General features: G+C 43.8%; 1 protein-coding gene across 1 annotated transcript in view; it reads left to right on the top strand.

Moving 5' to 3' along the window:
* LOC135458137 (store-operated calcium entry regulator STIMATE-like) overlaps positions 1–17,785 on the top strand; it is a 34,967-nt gene that overhangs the window by 8,713 nt on the left and 8,469 nt on the right. Inside the window, exons 2-5 of the mRNA XM_064733102.1 lie at positions 6,916–6,964; positions 7,209–7,304; positions 9,071–9,192; positions 17,011–17,123. Coding sequence (XP_064589172.1) covers positions 6,916–6,964; positions 7,209–7,304; positions 9,071–9,192; positions 17,011–17,123 — 380 coding nt within the window. The remainder of the gene's footprint in view (positions 1–6,915; positions 6,965–7,208; positions 7,305–9,070; positions 9,193–17,010; positions 17,124–17,785) is intronic.

The following is a 17,785-nucleotide window of genomic DNA, read 5'->3' as shown; positions in this document are numbered from 1 at the left end:
TACTTTTTTTCTAAAGAAAGGACTCGCACTGAGATAGCAGCCACAGGACCCATGAATCTTTCAGAGAAAGAGAATTTATTGCTCCATTATCAGGAGAAATGAACTTCTTCCTGCCTTGAAGGTGCTGTTGGGATTCAGAGGAAGAAGTTGACGCTGACCAGACAGAATCCTGTGTTTGAATGGGATTTATGCATCATGTATGAGGTGTATGAACATACAACAGCTTATTGTTTTTAAGGGTTAATCCTTTGTTAATGTGGGTCCTTTTTCGTTCTTGCGCTGCCCAGAAAAGGTACCTAGACTGTCCATAAGTCTCATATTGTCCTAATTCAAATTGTCCAAATTGTTATTACTCTAATTGTATTACTATTTTTTATAACCATTTTATTACTATTAAACTTCTAAAATTTTAAAAACAAGTGATTGGCGTTATTCACACTTCCCATCAAACCACTCAGTGATTCCATGAACACCGTCTCAATTTCTGCTCCTTCCTCTGCCAGTTTTGCTGGAGGTGCTTTCATCCTCCTCACACTGGTACCAGGCTCTCTGGGAGGGAATACAGAATACACCCAGTGCAGACCTGAGGATGGAGGTCAGCAGCAGTTCATGCCTTCAAACCACTGACAGCTGCTTTGAGGAGGAAAACCAGGACTTTGGCTGCTCCCTGAACTGATGGGGGATATAATTTCACACTTTTCTGGCTGCTCTCTGCAAACAGTGGCTGCTGCTGCTTCCTGCCATTGTGTCTGGGGTCGAGCTGTCTGAGTGGCTGCATGCTCAGGCTAAGAATAGTGCAGACCCCAGGGTTTTGGCTCTGTATCCTGAATGTTGGCTTCTTTCCTGCCTGAGGCTTGGAAAGAGCCTGGGAAAGGGTGTGTCCTGCAAAATAGGTTGAGATGTGTTATTGGAGACTGTACTGCTGAAAATAACACAGGGGCTGGGCAGGGGAAGAGCTGCTGTTTCCTCCCTGGTACAGTAGCTCCGAGTCCTCTCTGGCACAGGCCAGAAATAAAGTCCTGACCTTCTTGCTAATGGGATGTGGCCCTGGATATGGGGTTTATGGCAGTCAGTTTAGTCTCCTCTTAAATGCAGGTGGCAGTATCACCAGTTTGGGGCATTTCAGACTTTATTTTTGATGGACCTTTCACAATTTAGGTGTATTAATGCATCTAAAAGTGCTTTTATATCAGGTTCATTTTCAGTATCCACCCCCCCAGGCCTGCTGCTGTGCTCAGTGGGGTCAGGCTTGGATCCCTGTAAATCAAATCCCAAAAAGTTCTGTCTGTTGTGTCAACGCCTCCCTCCCAAACCTCAGCTTCAGACTCCTGTGGTTGGTTGCAGTAAGATTTGTCAGGGAGGTGGTCTGGCTCTCAGCCAAGCATATCTAACCATATCCCAGGAAGAGAAGTTTCCCCCTATAATTTTGGGGAAATCCAGGGCACAGGGAATATTCCTCTGTCTGCTCTGGGGTGCCCTGACCCCCGGGAAGCATTGACTCTGACCCTCATTCATGGAGAAAGTTTCCCAGAACTCAAGATAGACTGGAATCCACAAAAGTGTGAAATAGATGATAGAGAGCAGTGTAGGTGAATCACTTGGTGAGAAATTGAGGTTTGGGATTTTTACTATGTTGTGGATGGCAGCAAGATGGAGGGCACAGGGTGTCATCCTGGGTTTCTCCTTCATGCTTCTTCTTCCTTCTTCTCCGTGGGTTTGGGTGGCATTTTGTAATTGGGCAGAAAAGTCCCCATTGCAGCTCTGTGGGATCAGTTATTGGGTTAAAAGGGAAAATAATCCAGGTGTCAGTTCTTAACTGGATAGTTCAGTCTTAAAAGCCCTTGTAACAAGAGATTGTTGGCCATTTTGTGCCTTCTAATGAAAAGCTGCCCAACTCACAGTAATGAGACTGTTTTACTGATAAGAAATAATAAACAGCTGAGTGTGAACATGAACTGCCATCTCAAGTGCCTCCAATCCAGACCCAGAAAAACCCACAACTGGGACCCCCACAGAAACCTGACTTGGTAACCTGTTTTGCTGATCAGCAGCTGCTTGATGCTGCAGCTAATTCTGCTTAAATTAGGGAATTTATACTTGTGATGCTGCACAAATCTGCAGCAGATCTGCCTGAAGGCAGTGTGGGGTCAATGGGGATGCAGGGAAGAACAGCATGAGGGAAAGGGCTGCTGTTGATACTGTCCTTGTCTTAATAAATTTTTAGAATCAGAGAATTTGTTTAAAAGCAGAAGTAGGCTGTGGGACATTGACTATGACAAGCTCTGGTAATTTCACAGCATTTGTCTTTGTGTAGGGCAGCAAAGCTGTCTGTCCCCTTTCTGCTGCATCAAGAGAACAAACAACATAATGAATATTAACCTCTGTATTACACTGGAAAGAGAGTGAGGACAGCTGTCATTGTGCTTTTATCTTTTAGCTTTCTGACTATTTCCAGATCTATATTGAAAGACTCCAGCAATTTTTTTTTTTCTTTTAACTTTTCACAAGGTTCTCACTCAGTTGTCAGCTTCCACCCAGCCTGGTGGTTCTGAGGGGATTTCAAGCATGTATGATCTTTATTGTCCTTGACTGAAGAGGAAGGGCTGGAAAGTGTTTTATTTCCTGCCCTCCCCTCTCTGGTCTGTGGTCAGGGGATCTCTCAGATTGTCCCTCATCTTCCTTCCTTTTGGTTCAGCCTCACAGCTTTTTGTCTGCAGGGGTGGAGTGGGGGCTTGTGAGGGCAGAGCCTGCTGAAGGCCCCATCCCAGGGGTGCTCTGCTCATGTTCAATGGGATAGACCTGGCTCCCCTTCTCCTGAATCAGAATCTCAGTTGTTGTCATTACATTGCAAAGGTTTCACATTGTTGTTTCCTTAGTGCAAGAGTTTCACACCTCCTTGATGTTTCTCAAAGGCAGGTCCTCCAAGCACTGACTCTTCTTCTTCTCATAGCAGCCAACTGACTACAGTTCCTGCTCGCATAACCAATCCACTCTTTTATAGCACTCTTCTTCTCATTGGCTACAGCTGTGGCCTGTTAAAGTGAGGCCTGCTCCTAATCTTTAATAATTAGCCCAGCTGCAACTCCTTAGGGGGTAAGATTACTTTCTACACTACCTTTATTTTCTTATATTCTATCCCTCTACACTCAGTCACAGAATGGTGAGCACAGATTGGATCCAATGGTGGATCCAGCTCTACCTCCTGCCATGGGCAGGAACACCTTCCACTATCCCAGGTTGTTCCAAGCCCATCCAGCCTGGCCTTGGACACTTGCAGGGATCCAGGGGCAGCCACAGCTTCTCTGGGCACCCTGTGCCAGGGCCTGCCCACCCTCACAGGGAAGAATTTCTTCCCAAGATGTGCAATAGCATTGCTTCCTTACACATGGACACAGCTGAGAAGGGAAGCAGCATGAAAATATTCAGTACTGTGGTTGGGGACACAAATTCCTGATGCCTTCTGATCTAGAGCAGCTGCTTTCCAGTCTCATGTTCAATCTAATTGAATTTGGGTTCTCTTCCATTTGTGCAACTCTGTGTGCAGTAAACTGCATTTTAAATTTGTTTCAGGTGTTTTTATGGAGTTTGATTTGGTCATAGGTGCTAGAACTCAAATACCACTTTTTTTTGGTTTTGTCCTTGATGCATGCATAACTTCCCTTACAGTAAATATTAAGCATGGACTGGTTTGTCTGAGCCAGGGTAGCAAACCCACCTACAGCTGGTGGAAAACTGAGTGATTGGAAACACGTTTTCAGCAGAACAGAGGAGATTTCAGCCTTTCTCCAGCTGATCAGCTGAGCCTGTGCATGCCATGGCTTGTCTCTCTGCAGCATTTGGAAGAGGGGAGGGAAGCTTTGCTGTTGCTGCTCATTCTCCAGAGCCCTGCTGTGCTCACTGAGCACAAAGTGCTGCTTCATGGAGGGCTCCACCATCTCCTGGAGTCTTCAGAGATGTGGTGCTGCTCCTGTGGATTTAACATCCCCCCTAACCCCAGGCCACAGCTACCAAACAACTCTGCTCCCTGTTTAAGCTCTGGTAATCTTGGCTGGATTTCTGGTTTAATTTGGAGCCAGCCTGCTGCAGCTCTGCACAGTAAATGCCCTATTAAGCAGTTAATTATTTCTCTATAATACCAGCTTTTATCTTTAATACAACAGTTTTACTGTCTCTGATAATTACACAGTCTCAGATAACTCTCTTAAATCTAATGAGGCATGACAAGCTGTGTTCAACAAGGCACCACACCATTAACTTCTTACCTCTTACTTGTCATCTTATCACACTGAATTACTGTGTTTCTAGCCTGAGTGGCTGTGGATACATAACATGTCACTTCTCATTAAGAAAATAATGAAAATCACCCCTGGTGCTCCTGTGGTTGGGCTAGTGGTCAGCTGGCCGGCCTGAAGACCCCTCCAAAAGCTTTTTTTCAGCATTGTGCTCTTTGCCCCCATCAGCTCAGGGTTGCTTTAAACAATTCTGGCCCTTTTGGTCCATGGCTGTGATGCTTGTGGATAGGTGAAATGAAAATCGGATTTTGAAGGGCATCAGTGATGATGGGTCTTGTCTGAGCTGGTGGCAGTCATTGCTGCAGGAATGGCTCATGGTGGGATTCAGCTGGATGAGGGAAACTGGTGGGTTTTTTCTGGACAGGGGTAGGACAAGCTGCAGCAGCAGGGTCTGGTGTGACTTGAGTGGTGCCTTGTCACTCATTGCTGGCAATAATGGGTGAGGTTGTGGCAGTGCTGGTTTTCTGTGGATTTGAGCCTGGCAGCAAATCCCTGCATGTGCCTGACTAAATCCTGGGATTAGGAGAGATCATAGGATTGGGGAATGGTTTGGTTTGTGGAAGGGACCTTAAAGACCTTACAGTTCCACCCTCTGCCATGGGCAGGGATAACTCCCAGTGTCCCAGGTTGCTCCAAACCCCATCCTGCTGCAGACATCTTTTATGGAAAATCCTTTCCTTAGGATTTTTCCTCCTGAGAAGCTGAGAGGCCTCAGGAACAAAATGTAAACAATGATTATCTGCTGCTGTGGAATGCAACAGGTGCATCTGTGATTGGCCCATGTTGATTGTTTCTAATCAAGGGCCAATCACAGTCAGCTGGCTCAGACTCTGTCCAACACACAAGCCTTTGTTATCATTCCTTCGTTTTCAATTCTTAGCTAACCTTCTGATGAAATCCTTTCTTCTATTTTTTAGTATAGTTTTAATGTAATATATATCATAAAATAATAAATCAAGCCTTGTGAAACATGGAGTCAGATCCTCATCACTTCCCTCATCCTAAGATCCCTGTGAACACAGTCACACCATCCAACGTGACCTTGGACACTTCCAGAGGTGGAGCAGCCACAGCTTCTCTGGGCACCCTGTGCCAGTGCCTCCCCTTCCTCACAGTAAAGAGTTTCTCCCCATTATCCCACCTAAATATCTCTTTTTTTATCTGTAAAAAGTTCCTCATTGTCCTTCCACCCTTGTCTTCTCATCTGTTGCCCTGTCACTTTGCCAGTAAAAGCAGGACAAAGCTGCACTTCTGAAATGTCAAGGCTCCTGTCAGGGAAGTCCCTGCATCCTTCCATGCTGGATCAGGAAGGCATTTCCCAGGGGAAGGAGCCCAGGCTGCCTTTGGGGTTATTATATTTGTGGGGACCGTCATGGCAGGAAGGAATGATGGTTCTGACTCCATGTTCTCAGAAGGGTAATTTGTTATTTTATGATACTATATTATATTAATGAATGCTGTACTAAACTGTACTAAAGAATACAGAAAGGATACTTACAGAAGGCTAAAAGATAATAATGAAAACTCGTGACTCTTTCCAGAGTCCTGACACAGCTTGGTGCTGATTGGCCAAAGAGTGAAAACAACTCACACCAGAATCCAATGAAACAATCACCTGTGGATAAACAATCTCCAAACACATTCCATATGAGCACAACACAGGAGATAATTATTGTTTTAATTTTTTTTTCTGAGGCTTCTCATCTTCCCAGGAGAAGAAATCCTGGCAAAGGGATTTTCCAGAAAATATGACACTGACACCTCTGGTTGCTTTGCTCCAGGCCAGAAAACAAAATCATGGAATCATTCTGTCTGGAAAAACCATCCAGGATCATCCAGTCCAACCATTAACCCAACACTGCCAAGCCCACCCCTAACCCTAAACATAATATCTCTGTGTTCTGGATACTTCCAGCGACAGCAATGCCACCACTGCCCTTGGAAGGTGCCTTGGCTTTGCTCAGCTTTAAATTTACAAATGCTCAGGGTCCTGTGTCACTGTCATATTTTCTGAAAAATCCTCTTTGCCCAGGATTCGTCTCTTGGGAAGATGAGAAGCCTCAGAGAAAAAGGAAAACAATATTATCTGATTTGCTTCTCCTGTGTTTTGCTGCTTTGGAATGAGGTTGGAGATTGTTTTTCCAACAGGTGGTTGTTTGATTGGTTTCATGTGAATTGTTTTAACTTAATGACCAATCAGGGTCAAGCTGTGTCAGGACTCTGGAAGGAGTCACGCGTTTTCATTATTATCTTTTGGCCTTCTATAAGTATACTTTCTGTATGATATGATAATGATATAATATTATAATGTAATGTAATATTGTAATGTAATAATGTAATATAATAATATCATATAATGCTATAATATTATAGAAATATAATATAATATAATATAATATAATATAATATAATATAATATAATATAATATAATATAATATAATATAATATAATATATGCCCTCTAAGAACATGGAGTCAGATTCATTCCTTCCTGCCATGAAGAACCCCAGAAAATGCCACAGTCCTGCAGGGTTTTTGGGCTGCTTTTGCAGTGCAGGTGGGTGCAGGCTGCACACCTGGAGGGTTCACCTGGGTAATGGAATCTCTCTGATTCTCTTTGCAGTGAAACGATTTAAAGAGCCAAAGGCAGAGCGGCGTCCCTGGAGGATATGGTGAGATTATTTTCATTTGAAACTTAAAAAAACTGTATTTAAAATACCTTTTTTCTCTTATGCGAACAGTCTTCTATGCCCCTATATGTATCCTATATGTATCCTATATGTGTATCCTATATGGCATTTAATTGTTGAATGAAATGTGCTGCTGCTTCCCAAAAACTTCCATAAAGTAGCTGGTGTTCCCTGGAAATAAAATTCCGTGCTTGGCTCTTTCAGAAAATCTTGGTTTTTCCTCCAGGTTCTATGATACCTCCAAGCAAGCCATAGGTGCCCTCTTCATCCACTTTGCCAATGTTTTTCTGTCTGATCTCACTGAGGAGGACCCTTGTTCTCTGTAAGTACACAAGGCACTTGCCTTCATGCCCTACATCTGTCAAAGGGAGAATTGTGTTGGGAAGGTCATGAACAGTGGAAATGGATCCATCTGAAGCAGTGCATGGGGATAAACCCTGCTGAGCTTGTTTTTGTGGTCTCTGTTGCCTTCTTTGCTGGTCCTGTTTGGGAGATTCCCAAACCAAACTCCAAAAACTAAAATTTTCTAAAATGCTGAAACTAAATTTTTATCTGCAAAGTGTCTGAAGTAAAGGCAGGACTTCTACATTTACTTCAGACACTTTGCAGATAAAAATTTAGTTTCAGCATTAACCTCATCTCATTTTGAGAAACTCTTTTAGGTTTCAAAATGCTCCTTAAAACCTTCTGGCCCATCTCCTTTTTTATATTAAAAATACTACATTTATAATTTTTATTTTTTTTTATATAATCTGCACCTTGATATGTTTCTTTAAGCAGACACAAGCTTGGCTAGGGCTGCACATAAGCTCTCAAATGATGTATTGTTGTTTTTTTTAAAACAGACAGTGTTTTAAAATAAACCCTCTCATGCTTATGCTGTGCCCTTTGGGTGTGTTGTTTATTTTTCATGTGTGTTTTATATTTCCCTGCACTGCCTGACTTGTCATCCTGAAGCAGGCAGCTTGAAACCCTCCAGCCCTGTCCCTGTGTCCTGCCCAGAATAAACCACCAGATCTCCATGTCCCTATGGAATGCTCTGATTTTCCAGCAGCTGGAAGCTGTAAAACACCAGTCTTGAGCTTTTGGATGTAGAAAAACTTAATGTTATGCTTTCAAAGTGTGGATATCAAAAGCAGATTGTTGTTTGCAATTTCTTGGTTCAGAGGCAGAGTTCTGGAAAAGGAAATGTTCACTGCTCTAGCCTTGTGCTTGGCATTTTCTTCATCCTGTAGAAATCTGGCAGAAAATATTGCAATAATGGAAAACTGCATAAAAAACCACATTGGTCTATGTGATTTTTTTTTTCTTTTTGGAGTTCATTAAAATACCAAGCCCTGGATTGGAGCTTGGACCCTGCAATCCCCAGAAGGTCCCTGCAGCTCTCCTGCCTCTGGCACTCTGCCCAGGGACACTTCAGCATCCAGAGCTGCAGAACTCAAACCCATTGAGCCAAAATCTCCTGGCAGGGATGGATTCAGCTCCTGGACCTGCAGTGGAACCTGAACTTGGGGTGTTTGGGACCTCAGGGCTCTTGCTGCTGAGCCAGGGCCCATCGCCTCTCCCAAAACCTGGCTTTTTAGTCTGTATCTCTGCTTTTGGGAGCCTCTTGCAGCTGCTCAGAAAAATGGACTTTGTGCCTCTTTTGTTGCCCAGTTTGTAGAGCAGCTGTGGTGCCCAAAAAGCTGCCATTTTCTTGTGTGAAATTCTGGGAACAGTTTTGTTCTGTTTCCTCTGAAACTTGAGATTTCTTTTTTGTTTTTAATTTAAAAAAATACGCTGCAAGTGGAAAATCTCCTTTTTGCAGGGGGTAACTTTTAAGAATTATTTATTGCTATATGAATAAATAAGCAGTGCCAGAGAGTTGGTGGAGCCTGTCCCTTCTCTTCAGAACAAGCTTTTAAACTAAGAAATTGCTGGTAAGGCTCAGAAAAATGCAATAAAACAGAAAGGAAGTGAGTTTGGATTGTTAAGCAGGCTTTTTTAAAATCTTGGGGATTTTTAATTCATTTCCATTATGAAATTAAAGATTTTTGAATAATACTTAAGAACGCAGAAGCTGAAACCTGAATTTTCCTCTGCTCTTAGCTACCTTATTAATTTCATCCTGGATGCCACGCTGGGGATGCTGCTGATCTGGCTGGGTGTGAAAGTTGTCTCCTGGATTGTTCAGCACAAGAAATACACATACCTGGTCTTTGGGGAGTATGGTAGGTGTCACCTGCTGTGCCCACAGGGGCTTGGTGTGCTCACACCTGGGAATGGGGGGAAAAAATGGCAGAAATGGGGCTGGAATGGGAGCAGTGTTATCCCTTCTTCAGGGAGCTCCTGAGGGTGAGTTAAATGCTGGAACTACCACTGGAGTGTATCAGGGTGTTGAGGAAAAGCTGAACATTTCCTTGCATGTAGAATATACCCCAGGACATCTTTGTGGTAAATTAAGGTGTGTAAAGTTCTTTATGGGCTTCTTCTGTGGGTTTTTACCCACCATCTCCATTCAGAATATGGAGTTTTTCTTGTTTTTGCCTTGAGCTGTGGTGGGGATCAGCCAGGCACAGTGTGACCCTAAAAGTTGAGTTTTCAAGTGCTGCCTCTTTAAATTTCTGCCTTGAGGTGGAGAAAACATTTCCAAAAAGCTGCTCTCAGCCAGCCCCACTAGAGGGTAGCAGTTCCCTTCCAAAAGAGCAGAGCCAGATTGCTGGAGAAGCTGCAGGAAAGGGAAAAATTTAAACTCAGCCTATTTTACATTACATCTGATGTACAGATGAATTCTGTCCTATTTCAGAAAATACATCTTATTCATAAAAATTGCAGTCTTGCCATTAAGATGTTAATCATGAAGTCTGTTCTGAAGTTAGTCTGGGGTTTTTTTTTGTGTTTTTAGTGGCTGGTCTGGCATCTGAGCTGGTGAAACTTGGACCCAGCTGGGATCAGTTTGGGGACCCCAGTGCCCTGTGAATTTCCTCAGGCTGTGCAGATGGGCCATGGCAGAGGGTGAAGGGCCTGGCTGGGTTTGTGAGGCAGCAAAACAGCTACAGACTGGGAATGGGATGGTGTGGGCAGGGCTGGCTCTCCTCAAACCTGAGAGGGGCTTTAAAGGCTGATCTCCAGAGCAGTTTGAGCATCCTGACAGCGGGCATTGGGTGGGGGTAATACCTTCTGTATTTTCCCTTTTAGCTCCTCCTTTATAATGGATCCCTAAACTTAGATGAGACAGAAGAATATAATATAATAAATACAATATCATATATCATAAAATATGTTTGATATATGTGATATAATATGTGACATATGTGATACTACATATTATATATATATTATATATTATATATTATATATTATATATTATATATTATATATTATATATTATATATTATATATTATATATTATATATTATATATTATATATTATCCAGATATTCTTAGTTCAGGAACTGGAGTTTTTCCCCTTTGGAGCAACAAAAACTGGAAGCCCAAGCACCTCAGACACAGCTTCAGCTTTGTGTGCCACGTCTGCAGTTGAGCAGAAGCAAAAAACATGAAAAGTGTCTTGGCAGAGCAGGGATGAACTTCTGTTGAGCTGTAGCTGGCCCCTCACTAGGGCTGGCTTAGACCACAGAAACAGCTCAGTCCTTTGAGAAAATCTTGCTTTCATTAGTGAAAAACAAGTTTGTGCTGTTACTTGAATTTGGTTCTTGGATTGGGGTTAAATATCTCATCCATCAAGTGCAGTTTTTGGTGCAGGTCTCTGGCAGAGTGGCCCCAGTGGAAAATACAGGTGGGACAGCCAAGTGACATGTCAAGGCAAGCCTGTGGCAGGGCTGGGGAAGGAAAACACTCCTGCCCTCATCTCTGCTGTTAAGTAACTTCCAAAACAGTTGGGAAGACGCTTGTAAACTTTGTACAGTTTGATGCAGGCTCCAGGAACATGATTCATTTGCTGGGCTAATTGCTGTACCAGACTTCTGCTCCTCAGGAGAATTGAGGGAAGCAACATAAGTCCTGCAGAGGAGAAAGCCAGGGGAGCACAAAATCCATGTTGCAAACAGCAGTCAGTGCCATTGCTGCAGCCATCAGAACAGCAGGGTTGTCCAGTAGAGCCTGTACCCATATTCTGCATCAATTTGGAGGGGGAAAAAAATAAATCTGTCACAGCTGTGTCCTTCCAGCAGCCCTGCAGCTGATGCAAAGCACTGCAGCTGTCCTTTGGTGTGGGCTGCAGCAGTTCCTGCTGCTCTCTGGTTGCTTCTTCTGCCTCCACAGCCCTGGCTGGCTCCCCCTGTGCAGCTGCAAGAGCTGCATTAATGGGGAAGTAAAGTAAAGGGGAGGGGAAGCACCTAAATCTATGCTGCTATTTTAAGCATCCAGCTGTCCAGAATTGTTTAGAAAAATCAATTATTTCCATATTTCCAAAAGCCAGGAACAGGCATTCTGAGATCAGCCTCTCTTGTGCCTGAGCTCATGGCCAAATTGCAGCCAGGAATGACCTGTTTTACAGCTAGTGAGGAATCAAAGGCTCCTGTTTGCTCATGTTCCTCCATCTTTTGCCCAAAAGCTCCTGATTACTCTCTGAACTGCCTCTAAGCACAGGAAACTGCATTTTGGAAAGTGCTGTCTCTTCTCAGGATGCCTCAGGATCAAAGATTGGGCAGTGTGTTCTTGGCACAGGTGGGCTTTGGGGAGTGAGGGTTGCTCACACCTACTCAGAGCTAACAAACTCCTACCCCTGGAGGTGTTGGGCGCCAGGTTGGATGGGACCCTGAGAAACTCCCATGGCAGGGGGTTTGGCACTGGGTGATATTTTTAATGTCCATTCCAACCCAAACCATTCTGTGAAATTCCACAAATACACCATTGCTGTAGCAGGTCATAGGAGCTGTTCCTGTAGGGAACCATCACAGGGAGGAGAACAAAGCAGAGTTAAAGCTTCTGAAGACGTGGGAGATGGATACCCAAGTTCTTGGAGATGCTATTGGGCTGGGACAGACTGAGCAGGGGATGGGCTGGCTCCAGTCAGGGTGTGGAGATCAATCACTGAACTTTGTGCCCCATCTCCAAATTGGTCCAGCTCTCTTCTCCCTCCCCATGGCAATGAGCAGCTCCCTCGAGAACACCTTTGTATGGCTGCAGTGCCAATTTTAATTTTAATTGTGTTCAGTAATTCTCCAGTATAACTTTAGAAATACCCCAGTATTTGTTTTAAATAAGCAAATGCAATGAATTTGCATTGAGAGATTTCCTGCAGTGTGCAAGTCAGTTTTTCTAGAGGAGTATTAAGAAATGAGGGGGAGGAAAAGTGTTCTCAGTGGAAAATGTCCCTCTGGATGCCCATCTGGATGTTGACTTGTGGCTGTGGTCACTGGCTAGCTAAGTCTGATGCTTTGTTCGGTGTCTGGAAATGGAAAGGCATCTTGCTTGGAGGCCTTCAAAGTCTGTTTAGTGGCCTGTTGAACTCTGCTGGTCAAATTTAGTTCTAGGAGAACGTGCTCTGTGCCAGCTGCTGAGTTTAACTGAGGACCTGTGTAGGCTGAATCTGGCCCCGTGGTGATGCTGCACAAAATTTCCATAACAAATATTCCCACGTCCTGGAGCAGCCAAGGGAGCTGGCTGCTAATGCCTGAGGAAATACTGCTGGAAATAGAAATAGCTCTAACCTGAGGGGCTGGCTGTGCTCAGCCTGCTGGGCTTTTCCATCCTGGGGCCAAGGGGGAAAAGTGAGGAGAGGGCTGAGGGTCCTGCTCAGGGACTGAGTGTGTGGTTGGGTCTCTTGCTCTGAGCAGGGCTTTGAGGAGAGGCAAGTGTTTGAAAGCCGTGGAAGTTGTACTGGGTGATAAGGTGGGGGTAGAAAAAATCAATAAAAACTTCTTGGGGAGACACACAAATGGTATCTCCAAAAACAGGGGATCCAATTATCAGTGCCAAGTACAAAGGGTTGTGTCGCAGACATCTTTTCATGAAAAATCCTTTCCTTAGGTTTTTTTTCTCCTGAGAAGCTGGGAGGCCTCAGGAACAAAATGTAAACAATGGTTATCTGCTGCTGTGGAATGCAACAGGTGCATCTGGGATTGGTCTCATGTGGTTGTTTGTAATTTATGGCCAATCACAGCCCAACTGTCTTGGGCAGAGAGTCCAAGACAGAGCCTTTGTTATCATTCCTTCTTATTCTATTCTTGGCTAGCCTTCTGATGAAATCCTTTCTTCTATTCTTTTAGTATAGTTTTAATGTAATATATGTAATAAAATAATAAATCAGCCTTCTGAAACATGGAATCAGATCCTTGTCTCTTCCCTACTCCTAAGACCCTTGTAAACACCATCACACCATCTGAATGTCTTTTAAGAAGTTTTTACTGACTTTTCCTACCCCCACCTGTCACCCAGTACAACTTCCACTGCTTTCAGACACTTGCCTCACCTCAAACCCCCTGAACCCCCCACTTTGGCTGTGATTGAGCTTTTTTTCCTACCTGCTCTGTGCACACCAGTCCCCAGAAGAGTGTAAATAAAGCTGTCTGGCAGTACCATGTGGGCTGTGCTGACAGCTTGGTGCATTAGGCAGCCTGGATTAAAACTAATCCTGTTGTGTGCTAACAGCTCCAATACCTCAGGCACTGCTGCTCTGCTCCCCAGCACCACTGGGGTCTGAGACATTTCTGTGAGGGGCTCCAGGGGTTCTTGGGCTGCTCCAAAGAAGTTTTGCTGGTGCAGGGAGCACTGGGAATGCTGCTGGAGGAGAGCAGTCAGAATTCAGTGGGTGCATCCTTTGGAGTTGTGAAATACGCCAATCACTTGTTTTTAAAATTTTAAAAGTTTAATAAAATGGTTAAAAAATAGTAATACAATTAGAGTAATAATAATTTAGACAATTTGAATTAGGACAATATGGGACAATAGAAACAAAGAGTTATGGATGTCTGGGTACCTTTTCTGGGCAGCACGAGCCTGAAAAAGGACCCACGTTAACAGAGGATTAACCCTTAAAAAAATAACCTGTTGCATATTCACACACCTCATACATGATACATAAATTCAATTCAAATACAGGATTCTGTCTGGACAGTGTCAGCTTCTTCCTCTGAATCCCAACAGCACCTTCGAGGCAGGAAGAAGCTCATTTCTTCTGATAATGGGGCAATAAATTCTCTTTCTCTGAAAGATTCAGGTGTCCTGTGGCTGCTGTCTCACTGTGAGTCCTTTCTTTAAAAAAAGTATCCTACATAGCACAGTTTCTATTTTAACATTTTTTTTATAACCTAAAACTATATTTACCACACTACTTAAGAGAATGAATACAGCATTACTTTCTAACACAACACATATAATACTCATTTTAATATTTGTGAAAAGCCAATCACAAAATACATGCATTTCTCACAGGAGTGAAGGAGAACATTAATTTCTCCTTTCTCTTCTTTGGCCTGGTGAGCCAAAACCTGCCCTGAGCTGTGCAGAGAATGCAGAGCACAGAGCCATGGCTGTGGTGGGGAATGGCAGTGACCTGTCCCTGCAAGGGGGAAGGTGTTTGGGACAGATCTCAGTCCTGCTGCTGCTTTTTGGGCAAGCTGAGCTGACAGAGGGAAGTGCTGTCACTGTCACAGAGAGCCAGCTCACAAAGGCTGCTGTGGCTTCAGCCCTGTCCCTCCATGGGGGACAGAGCACAGCTGACAACACACAGCAGAGGGGAAAGAGTTCAAATGCAGGAAGGACACAACAGATGTGTTTGTTTTCCTGTTTTGTTTGTGCTCAGAGCTCTGATGAGTGCTGATAATGTGGGGGTTCCTGGGAGAATTGCTTTGTTTTGGGGCAAAAAGGTTCACTGGACCCAGAGTGTGTGCCCAAGGCAGCCAGGCACCCCAATCTATTGGGAGAGGCTTTTAGGAGGATCAGAGCCTCTCTGACACCAGCCTGTGCTGCTCCAACACTGCTCCCATCTCCTCCCAGACCACCCATTAAGCTGCTGCCTGCCAGAGAGCAGAGATTCCTCTCTCCAAAACCTCCACAGGCTCTGCTGGGTGTGCTTCCACATAACTTTCCTGGCTCCCTGTTCCTGCCTTCCCTCCATGCAGTTCCTGCTGCTTTGGCTCTCTGTGCTTGCTCTCCTCACCCCTGCACCCTCAGCTTCCCTCCTTCCCTCTCTTGTTTGCTTCCTGTGACAATGTTCACAGGGGTCTTAAGGTGAGGGAAGAGATGAGGATCTGACTCCATGTTTCAGAAGGCTGATTTATTATTTTATTATATATATTACATTAAAACTGCACTAAAAGGAGTAGAAGGAAAGGTTTCATCTCAGACGGCTAGCTAAGCTAAGAATAGAAAGAAGAGAATGATAACAAAGGTGGCTGCCTCAGACTCTTTGTCTGAGCCAGCTGACTGTGATTGACCATTAATTACAAATAACCACATGAGGCCAATCACAGATGCACCTGTTGCATTCCACAGCAGCAGATAACCATTGTTTACATTTTGTTCCTGAGGCCTCCAGCTTCTCAGAAGGAAAAATCCTAAGAAAGGATTTTTCATGAAAAGATTTCTATCACAGCTTCCTTCTCATGGCTTGAGCAATTAAGAATTTGGGCACAAGGGGATCCTGCCTTGGACACTACCAGGATGCCTCTGCTTTGTAGCTGTAGCTTTGCAACGAGGCAGGTGTGTGACGGTGTTCACAGGGGTCTCAGGTTGAGGGAAGAGATGAGGATCTGACTCCATGTTTCAGAAGGCTGATTTATTATTTTATGATATATATTACATTAAAACTATACTAAAAGAATAGAAGAAAGGATTTCATCAGAAGGCTAGCTAAGAACAGAATAGCAAAGAATGATAACAAAGGTTTGTGGCGCAGCTCCCTGTCGAAGCCAGCTGACTGTGATTGGCCATTAATTACAAACATTTAATATGGGCCAATTCACAGATCCACCTGTTGCATTCCACAGCAGCAGATAATCAATGTTTCCATTTTGTTCCTGAGGCCTCCCAGCTTCTCAGGAGGAAAAATCTTAAGGAAAAGATTTTTCCTAAAAGATGTCTGCAACACAGGTGTTTTGGTATGTTGCTAACAAATGACAGAATAAGGACAAATATACCTAAATCCCATTTTGCACTTGCTGGGAAGCTGATCCCCACAGAGCTGGGGCTGGTTGGGCACCAGCTCTTACCAAATCCCAGCATGTGCTGCTGGGTTTTGTGGCCAGAGGTTTTTACTGGTGTGGATTAATATGCCTTTGCAGACTGTTGGTGCTGTTTTCCCCTGTCACATCTCAGAATTGTGCTGAAAAGTGGACAAAAGTCTCTCAGCCTGCTGCCATCTGACCACATCAAGTGTTGGCATCTCAGTGCCAACTGCACAGGCTCCCTTGCACTGATGGAATCCCAAATTCTGGGCAGATTATGCTGGAACAAGTGCTGCCAGGGGTTATCTTTGTCTGTAAGTGGTAAGAGGAAATGCTGCAGCTTTCCTGAGCCAGATAGGGTAGCTCAGTTTTGCAAAGCTGAGATATTCTGGTGAGCCAGGGGAGGTGATAACCAGCTGGCAGGGGCTACAGTGAGCACATGTAATAGATACAGAACCATTATTGTTGTTAGCAATACAAATATGCTTTTCCTTATTTCTTGGTGAGTGCCCCGTTGGAAACATTCATATTTAATTAGCATTGATTATTTTTGAGTGAATTGCTTTAAAAGCTGGGGTGATGGAGCCCCTGTCTCTTGCTCAGACAGTATCACATAACCAGCCCTTCACTTCATCAGCACAATAAAATAATTCTGTTCAGCACTGACAAGTTATGCTGTTGTAGTGAAAATGGTGACTTGAAATTTTCAAACTGTTTCTGGTAGCTGTGTTGATAAGGCTTGGCAAGGAGCACATTGCAATTTATATTTTTAATGATTTATTTGCATTTACTTTATTTTATAGAAGACTGTGCAGGTATTGACTGGTCCTTATAGAGAAGAGGGTCAGTATGAAGCATGAGACAACTTTTCTGTCTCCTCCTGTCCTCTGTCCCAGATTTAATATTCTGTTTTTCCAGGTGACCCTCCACAAGCTGCTGCCTGGATTGGCCAGTGTATCCTCTACTTGCTGATAATGGTTTTTGAGAAGACTGTGATTAGCCTTGTCCTGCTTATCCCTGGTTGGACAAAGGTAAGCAATGTTTTTCTAGCTGTAGCTGTTGTGGTTTCTTTTTGCTTTGCCTGATTCATGGTTCCCATTATTGAAGGCCTTTAATCCTCACACTTATTGACAGCACTCTGTAATCATTAGATATTACTTAAATTTTGGGAAACATGACTTTCATAATGGTCTGGCTTCTGGTGCATTCTCTTGCTAGTCAAAAACTAATGGAATAAGATGATGTTTTAATTTTCTTTCCCATTCTTGGAAGGCTAAAAAGGGCTGGGCTGGCAGCTGAGCTCCTTCAGTTCTGCCAGAGGATTTCTATGTTTTTGTGTCATGTCAGTCCATGTTGGTGTTTTGTGATCCTGTGCTTAAACTGGGGGATTAGAGGTTAATTTGAGAAGTGCTATATGAGTAGTGTGTTGTCTTTTCCTGCTCAGCTGCTTCTGTATGCCAGCAGTGTTAATCAGAAGTTTATCTTTCAAAACAAATAAAATAATAACCTGTGGGGTTTTTAGCCACTTACCTGTTGGCAGGTAGGTGTGATGGGTGTAAAAACCTAATTCTGAGAGCTTGGAGTCCTCTTCCAGCAGGCTCTGAGGTGCCAGGCACTGTGTGTAACTTGATTGAGGAGTTGCCTCCAGCAATCTGGGAGCATTTATCTCTTCAAGGGTTGTCCTTCAAACCCA

This window comes from Zonotrichia leucophrys, chromosome 1A, assembly GCF_028769735.1.
Source record: "Zonotrichia leucophrys gambelii isolate GWCS_2022_RI chromosome 1A, RI_Zleu_2.0, whole genome shotgun sequence".
In the NCBI taxonomy this organism is placed as follows: domain Eukaryota; kingdom Metazoa; phylum Chordata; class Aves; order Passeriformes; family Passerellidae; genus Zonotrichia; species Zonotrichia leucophrys.
Note: the sequence above shows the minus strand (reverse complement) of the source record. Positions and strands in the feature narration are given on the sequence as shown.